Source organism: Triticum dicoccoides, chromosome 4A (genome assembly GCF_002162155.2).
Source record: "Triticum dicoccoides isolate Atlit2015 ecotype Zavitan chromosome 4A, WEW_v2.0, whole genome shotgun sequence".
NCBI lineage: Eukaryota > Viridiplantae > Streptophyta > Magnoliopsida > Poales > Poaceae > Triticum > Triticum dicoccoides.
Window position 1 is genome coordinate 464,632,869 of NC_041386.1, and position 8,614 is coordinate 464,641,482.

Below are 8,614 nucleotides of genomic sequence, written 5' to 3' on the forward strand. Positions count from 1 at the left end.
TGACTGAAAAAATAAATATTTTTGACATAAAAAATATTTTGTAAAACCAAGACTGAATTCCACCTCCGAACACCGACAAGTCAACCACAACGGGACATGTCCAATCTAGCCCGGGAAGCAACGACCGAGGGTTTGCTCGTTGCCCATCGGCCATCGCCACTCGCTCGGCGGCCGGATCAACATCCAACGGCTGATACGGGCAAAGTTACTGACTGCAAGCTCCACGTGGCACGCGGTCCCACTCTCTTGGACCCACCAAACCCACCCACCTCTCTTCTCTTCCTCGTTCGTAGTCATGGGCTCGCAGCAGCTACTTAAAGCAGCGGCACCTCCTCTTCCTCCCCGAGCACCCCACCAACACCATCGCGGCATCACAGTTCACGCGCGCTTGGCATCCTGCCTCTCCGCCCTCGAGTGCTGGCCGGAGGTGAGCAGTTCCATGATCCGATCTTGTTCGTTACGGCGACCCCCCTCTCTGTCTGCGTCATTTTCTCCCTGCTCCGGTCAGTACTACTGTTCATACGCATCATGTCTGAGAGGTTGAGGTGTTCGATGGAATGCCTAAGGGAGGAGGCTCACTTGGTTTCCCTCGTGTGTTATGTTTTCTTCCCGCTATATTCTTCCCAAACGAGTTCACCTTTGCCACTTGGTTTTTCTTTTCTTTCCTTCACCGGCGCCCCCAATTATTCGGTTCTCTTGTGGAAACAGTTCTACTGTTTGTCGCCATTTTACATGCTCGATCGATCCGTGAACTGAGCTGATGCTGTTTATCTGCAGGCTGGAGCAAGTGGAGGATGGGCACCAAGGGTGCGGCAACTTTGCTTGCCATCCTCTGCTCCTTGCTTCTTCTCTCGTTGAGCTGCGGGTGCCTGGCGCCAGAGTCGGAGGGGGATCAGACGGCACTGCTGGAGGTCGATACATCATGGAAGGCCGCCAGAAAGATCCCTCAAACCCTCTTTGGCTTGTTCTTTGAGGTGCATGCCATCTTTTGGTTAACAGTTAATAGTTATTGCCTTTAAATTCCAACACGAAACTCTCCTGGTTATTCTTGTTTTTTCACAATATTCCTTCACTGAATATTCATTCTAGGAAATCAACCACGCTGGAGCTGGTGGATTGTGGGCGGAGCTTGTCAGTAACAGAGGTACTGCTGTTACGTACTAACTATCAGCTCTTATATGTACACTACCTCTTGGGAACATGTTATCAGAAAGTTCTGGACTACGTTACAGACAATTGCGCTTGATACACAGCTCCAAAAGCCGTGCAGTGACTTACATGGCAGTGATACACAATTACACATACACCTAGTTGCATTTTTTGGAACTCTGAAATTTTGCACTGACCTATATCCAAATTCCCCTGTTAACAAGGATTCATATAGGCTGAATGGTCAGTTATGTATAAAAGAGTACAGTACCCTTTTTTGCGCAACTGGATCGTACGAAATTTTGTACAAAGAACAATAACAGGACAGATTTCTGTTACTTCTATATTTATTCCCGTTCCATATTGACAGTTGGCACTTGGCAGTCCTTCCTGCTTCTTGTTTCTCTTCCCTAGGAAGTTCTGCAATCACTGCAGAACAAAACAAATCATGTCGATAAAATTGTTGGTATTTACCAATAACAATACAAAAAATATTGTTGGCCTTTCACTTTTATAACATGTCGATAAAATTTCACGTTTAGCCATGTACTGACTGTTACAGAATTGTGCATTAGGTTTTGAAGCTGGAGGGCCTTACACTCCTTCAAATATAGATCCATGGTCCATCATTGGTGACGAATCCTCCATATACGTGAAGACTGAAAGAGCATCTTGTTTCAGTAGAAATATCGTTGCTCTAAGGATGGAAATTCTTTGTGCCAAGTGTCCAGCTGGCGGTGTTGGTATTTACAACCCGGGATTCTGGGGCATGGTACGTTTTATTCATCAATATACTAAGTGGACAGGAACATCAGCATTAAAATATAAATATAAAAAAATGATGGTCAACAGTTTACAGGCTACAGTATTGCTAGCTGAAAAATGGTAGCAAATGTTTTTCTTCCCAAAAGTGAAAACTGAAACATAATTTGATCTGTTCTAATCCACATCCATATTTTCCTTGGGTAATTTTAGCTCTCCATTTAATGCTGTGCCTTCGCTTCCTTGGAATGCATCCTTTTTCTCAGAAGCATTTTCACTTTTTCCCTCTGGTTTTGTGCTGCACCTGACCATTTCCACTTCCAGAACATCGAAGAGGGGAAGAGCTATAATCTGGTAATGTATATCAGATCACTAGAATCCGTGGAGTTGACTGCTTCACTCACATGTTCAGATGGACTGCAAAATATAGCAGCAGCTGTCATAGTGTATATATCTTCCCTAGCACTGAGATAAGATGATTTTCAATTTGTTAATTTTTTCACTAAGACTGAAAGGATTACATACGGTGTGTTTACAGAGATACAAATGTGTCAGATTGGAGAAAGATAGAGATGCAATTATTAGCTAAAGGAACGTGCAGAACTTCAAGACTTGAGTTAACAACTTCCAAAAGGGGAGTCATATGGATCGATCAAGTGTCGCTCATACCTTCAGATACATACAAGGTGAATTGCATTTTTATCCTGTCTTCCTATTGGGTACTGACACTCCCAACCGCATGATGTGATCTGGAATAATAATAATAATAATAATAATAATAATAATAATAGTTTGCATTTATATTTTAGAAACTTAAATAATAATAATAAATCATAATGATAATTTAATCCATCTTATCTAATGCTTCTAAGTACGAGTTTACAAGAGACCTTAATCGTTATTTTGTTGTACATATACAGGGCCATGGCTTTCGCAAGGAACTCATACACATGCTTGTGGATTTAAAACCACAGTTCCTACGATTTCCTGGTATTTCATATGCTTTTGAAATTAAGATCAACTAATAAATGCTGCACGTTTATGTTCTAAACTTCTAACATGTTTATGAACTGTTTATATCCAATGGTTCTCGCAAACTTTTGGTGGGTATTCCTTTGTATTTTTTAGATCATATTCAGCCATTAGGATTTGGTAGGAACTAATTAAGCAGCCAATCTCAAACAGGAATATGCCTAGACTGACAATCATAAACTTTATTACGTCTGCCAAGGGAACTACTAATGACTGAAGCAAAAAAATGTAGAAGTACATGGTAGTCTCCTTTGTACTGCATAGCCTCCTTTTGTCCTGTAGAATGCATTTTTATGGTTGAGAAATCGAGTGAAAACTGGCAAGGTTTGATGTGCAAGATAGGGTAGGACTCTCTACTGTACCATGTACTGTGCTTATATATGCCCCATTAGGCCATATCAATAGCTGACCTTATTACATAAGAGTGTTGAACATATCTGATCAAATTGATCCTTAATGTTCTCTTATGTATCAAGTTGGCTAACCCAAAAAATAGATCTTGCAGCTGGTGTACCCAGCAGACAATTTTTATCTTGTGGTATAGTCCAAGATATCGATAACACAAAATTCTAAAACTACTTTACAAGAACAAACTAGAATTGAGCACAAAGTTCTTATTATTTTAGTGTCCTATGCAACCCTTTTTACATAATTGTTCTGTTTAGGTTGATTTGAGATGATATGCTTAACATATAAGTACATCATTGCCTTTTTTAAACTGTACAACTTATTAATCGTCCTAGTCCAGATTAGAGTGCTGATGCTAATTTACTTGATACTGTATGCTTAACACCTAAATTTGAAGAATGAGTAGAAGTTTCAAATTTGACGACAAGTTAATCCAGATTGCAAGTTAAACTGAAAATGACTATCTTACCCCTGATGTCATATGTTGCCTTATTTCTCTGTATTTTTTATATGGATGCCATATTTCTCTGTATTTTTTTCATATGGATGCCATAGTGGGTACTTTATTCTAGAAACAAATGAAATTTTGTAACTAGAATTTTAACAATTCTTCAATCATGGATATATTGATATTTCACACCATTTTTGATAGGTGGTACCTTTGTTGAAGGCATTTTGTTAAGAAATGCTTTCAGATGGAGGGAAACTATCGGTCCATGGGAAGAGAGGCCTGGGCACTATGGAGACGTTTGGAATTACTGGACAGATGATGGTCTTGGGTATTATGAGCTTCTCCAGGTATGCTGATTAATCTCATATGAATTTTCTAGGTGTAGCCATATCTAAACTCATACATTTGAGTGTGAGATGTCTATTAAAGCTTGCGGAAGACCTGGGCGCCGAGCCAATCTGGGTTTTTAATGCTGGTAAATAGTACTCTCGCTATTTTTTCATTAATCCTACTTTAACATATCTTGAATAATCACTTGCATACCAATTAATTTCTTGAACTTTTTTCTCTTGAATTTTAGGGATCAGCCGGAATGATCAAGTTGATACCACTGCCATCGCACCTTTTGTAAAGGTATTTTTTTATGGAGTAGATCTTTCACTTGTGGATCACTCTTAGTGCAGTACAGTTTAATGTTCCCTTTTTTTTCTGGGTGCGTATACAAAAAGAACACATGGCGCCTCTTTTCAGAGCATGTTTATGAGCATATTAGATCCAGGTAAGTTAGGTGGTCTTGTCAAAATAACAGCTGCATGCTAGTTTACTGGTATGGTATCTGAATGACAACAACATATAGACATATAGTGTGTATACTCGAGTGAACATTGGTCAAAAGGAAGATAGTTAGCATAATGAGAAAGCCAAACTGGCACAATGGAACATAGTGTGTCCCCTATGTCACTGTCAATGTTCTTCAAAAAAAGTTAGCCCATCTGTTTTTTCCTTCATAGCAGATGCTATCGATCTAACAAGAGCTCTTTTGAAATTGTACTGGTATATTTATGTATTTGTGAAAAGGCATCTATATCTTTAGAAAGGTCAGAGTGGCCTCTTATCCTCTACAAGGTAATGGTTCATCGTAGCCATTATATCAACATAAATGGACGACCCAGAACAATTTGGGAGCATCTTAAATTTTTTCATCTAACATATATTTAGGCCTATGCATTTATCATGATTTTAAGTTATTTATTTTCTTGACTTGCTATAGGATGTATTGGACAGCCTTGAGTTCGCTAGGGGAAGTGCAAAATCGACATGGGGATCTGTTAGAGCTGCAATGGGGCATCCTGAACGATTTCCGCTGAAGTATGTCGCGGTTGGGAATGAAGATTGTGACAACACCAAACCATTTTACCAGGGTAATTTTTTATTAGTAATTAACATGCATAAACTGTAAAGGTAACGTTTCCTATTGAATATGTTAGTAGTCTGAAGTGATGTGATGGCCATTGGCCAAGTCTAACGACAGTTCCTCGACATGACTTTTTTTGTCGAGCATATCTAAAACCACATTTTACTTCTTCATTCCCCCTTTTTAGCCATCATTGAATTGTGGAGTTGATTATGATCATAGCAATGCCATGAAAAAAAGGAAGAAAAATTGAGCCGCCCACTTTACCAGTTTATGGTCCACTAGACTACTAACATTGGATTTGCACATAAATTAAGCTATTCCATCATAGCCTACAGAATTACAGTGGCGTTCACTTGTTTTGCTGGAATACTAAAGAGTGAAGAGCTAGCTCAGAATTTCCCATGTTGCATGTGATGCCCTTAAATTCTATTTAACAGGACATTACCTCAAGTTCTACAATGCCATACGAGGGGCCTATCCAGATATTCAAATTATTTCAAACTGCGATGGCTCATCTGAGCCACTTGACCATCCTGCGGATTTATATGATTTCCATGTGAGTTTATTGCTTGCAAATTAGTTTGTCATTTCTCCCTGCTTAACTTTCATCAGATATTTTAGTAGTTATTTTACCAGTGTTTTCTTAAAATACTCTGCCTTCGTTTCTGTAGATATATAACAGTGCTAATGATCTTTTTCTCAAGAAAGATACATTTAGCAGGACATCACGTACCGGGCCTAAGGTATGGCTTAGTTTCTAAAGGCCTATGGAGTGGTTTATGTGGGCAATAGATGTTTCATGGACCTAGTTTCTGACTTTCTAGGGTGTTCTGAGGTCACTATTTCTTCCGCTTATTGTGCAACTGAAGTTGACATCTACCTTTACTGATTTATATACCAAAAAATCTATTGAAATCGTCGTATTAGATCTTTGCAATTCCCATGCAGATTTCTTGGAAGGAGGATCTTAACTGATTCATAGTGACAAGCATCACACTGTTATCGTGTTCTAGAATTGTGTATTCTGTAGACTGAAGGTATCTTATAACTATCCTAAGATCTTATTTCAGGTATTCGTTAGTGAGTATGCTGTTCATGTTGATGGGGATACCAGCAAGGGAAGCCTTCAAGCTTCATTGGCAGAGGCTGCATTCCTCATTGGATTAGAAGTGAATAGGTAATGTCTTGCCTTCCTTCTTTTCTTGAGGTTTAGGGAAACACCACTAATGCAAAGGGTTGCCTTTCTATCATAAGTTATCTTTCTATATATAAGTTTTCCTGGGTGTAAATCGGTCTTTGGTACTTGTGCATATGGTAAGAAACTATGAGATAAGTACATATGTTGAACAGTGAATAATATTCTAAATATTTATTTAACAGTAGTGCCTTACTGTGAATTAATGAGATGGTTTTGCGTCATTCTCCTATGCAGTGATATCGTCCACATGGCGAGCTATGCTCCACTCTTCGTAAATGACAACGACCGCAAGTTAGCACTGACAGCATTCTGTGTGTGTTTTCGTACTAGCATTCTTATTTATGACGGTTTCAGTGATTATGTCTGAATATAATGAACAGATGGAACCCAGATGCGATAGTCTTCAACTCCTGGCAACAGTATGGAACTCCTAGTTACTGGATGCAGACATTTTTCGGTGAATCAAGTGGTGCTGTGATCCATCCAGTGAGACTCAATTCCAGCTACTCTGGTTCATTGGCAGCATCTGCAATTACCTGGCAAGACAATGAGGATATCTTCCTGAGGATAAAGGTAAAGCCAGTTGTCCTAGTTTCCTCCCAGCCTGCATGTCATTGCTTTGCTTCATTAGATAAAGGGTAGTAAGCTTGCCTTGATGTTTGAAATGGCCCAATCCACGTATGACAATACAGGATTGCTTCAACATTTATGTACTTGCATAAAAAAGTCACAGACATGGTTTCTACTGCTGGAGTAACATGTTTAGGTTTTAGAAATTAGAGCTCTGTACCAATCTTCATGTGATTTTCTGCAGATTGTGAACTTTGGGCCGAACGCTGTGAACCTCACATTATCTGCAACCGGACTGGAAGCTGGTGTTAATGCGTCAAGATCAGCTGTCACCGTTCTCACATCCAACGATTCATTGGATGAGAACTCGTTCGATGACCCACTTAAGGTAAGATGGCGCCTTTGCTTTGCTTACGGTCTTTTTGTTTCATATGGTATATGCACTAGAATTTTTTGTAAAACATGTATCTTGCAACTGATGCAGGTTAAGCCGGTAAAAAGTGGTCTACCCAGCGCTGCAGAGGAGATGCAGGCCATGCTGGTTCCTCACTCTTTCACTTCATTTGATCTGGCTCTGGATGAGTACGGCGAGCTCGCAGCTGACATGTGAAGAAGCAATGGTGAGAGGTTTAGGCGAGGTGGAAAACAAGATGATTTACACGAGGCATTGATCGATCAGCAGGTCTGGTGCATGGATTCCAGAAAGCAAGCGAAATGTGAAGTTGTCTTCCCTGGTTCATTGGAAGTATATAGATAAATAAATATAGGTTTGTTTTTCTGGTATTTGGCTATTAGGCCTCATGTGATCGGTCCTGGTATCCATGACACTACTTGTTGACCTGCCGCAAGCATATATCAAAATGAATGAAAAGGTTGCCACGATGATATCTTTGTCAATTTGCTTTCGCTTGTTGACCTGCCGCAGAGCATATCAAAAATAATTGTCATTGGCTTGAACTATGTTGGAAGCACAATTTAGTTCACTGATGTTCCATGTGAGTTTATTGCTTGCAAATTACTGTTACCTTGCTTCGATTTTGCTCCATTTGCGAGCTGTAAGACCTTTTGAGGATACTTTCTGGATTTTTAATAAAAGGGCCGCATGCATCATCATGATGCAGAGGCCGGGGGTTTTACCTCCATTTCCAAAAAAAAAAAGTTCACTGATGTTGGACGAAACTTGTGTGAAGCCATAGCCTGGAAAATAATCAGGAATGGTGTCTGTCTTGTTGACGAAACAAGGTACTGTAGTAAAGAGTGTAGGCAGAGATGTAGAGGAAGCTGTAAAATGATGCTCATAAGCCTGCCCATCCAAACAGTGGCTAGCAAGCAAGCCGAAAATGGTAGCCCTCAATGATGTGTGGTAATAACCTTTGGAGTGGAGTAGAAATTATGAGGAAAACCTATGGAGTAGAAATTGAGGTTCAGATGGCTCACATCGCTGGACGTGGAAGGAGGAAGGATGGACGCCGGTTGAGGTTGATGCCCTCAGCCAGCACGGCGTGTGGAGCAGGGTGCGTCAGGTTGGATTCGCGACAGGGATTAGCAGACAGAGCACGGATGGATGGCCACGACAGGCGGAGGCCGCCGTTACGGTGCGGATGTCCCCATCCTGCTAATCCAGCGG

At 40.3% G+C, this 8,614-nt stretch overlaps 1 protein-coding gene across 1 annotated transcript; it reads left to right on the plus strand.

Annotated features, from left to right (window-relative positions):
• The first annotated feature begins 326 nt into the window (after positions 1 to 326).
• On the plus strand, positions 327 to 7,884 carry LOC119286195 (alpha-L-arabinofuranosidase 1-like). The gene is made up of 18 exons (XM_037565559.1): positions 327 to 427; positions 778 to 974; positions 1,090 to 1,144; positions 1,725 to 1,921; positions 2,236 to 2,357; positions 2,450 to 2,597; positions 2,832 to 2,901; positions 4,004 to 4,149; positions 4,232 to 4,277; positions 4,383 to 4,435; positions 5,073 to 5,223; positions 5,657 to 5,775; positions 5,891 to 5,962; positions 6,290 to 6,396; positions 6,652 to 6,708; positions 6,798 to 6,990; positions 7,232 to 7,375; positions 7,472 to 7,884. Exons 2-18 carry the CDS (start codon positions 795 to 797, stop codon positions 7,595 to 7,597), a joined length of 1,986 nt encoding a protein of 661 aa, XP_037421456.1. The 5' UTR covers positions 327 to 427; positions 778 to 794; the 3' UTR covers positions 7,598 to 7,884.
• The last annotated feature ends 730 nt before the right edge of the window (positions 7,885 to 8,614 follow it).

What these genes read in the sequence shown, in the direction of transcription:
- LOC119286195 (XM_037565559.1), top strand. Translation starts at nt 795, where the DNA reads ATGGGCACCAAGGGTGCGGCAACTTTGCTTGCCATCCTCTGCTCCTTG. An exon ending in ATAGCAGCAGCTGTCATAGT is followed by an intron (nt 2,358 to 2,449) that starts GTATATATCTTC and finishes GTGTGTTTACAG; the next exon opens with AGATACAAATGTGTCAGATT. An exon ending in GGTATTATGAGCTTCTCCAG is followed by an intron (nt 4,150 to 4,231) that starts GTATGCTGATTA and finishes TGTCTATTAAAG; the next exon opens with CTTGCGGAAGACCTGGGCGC.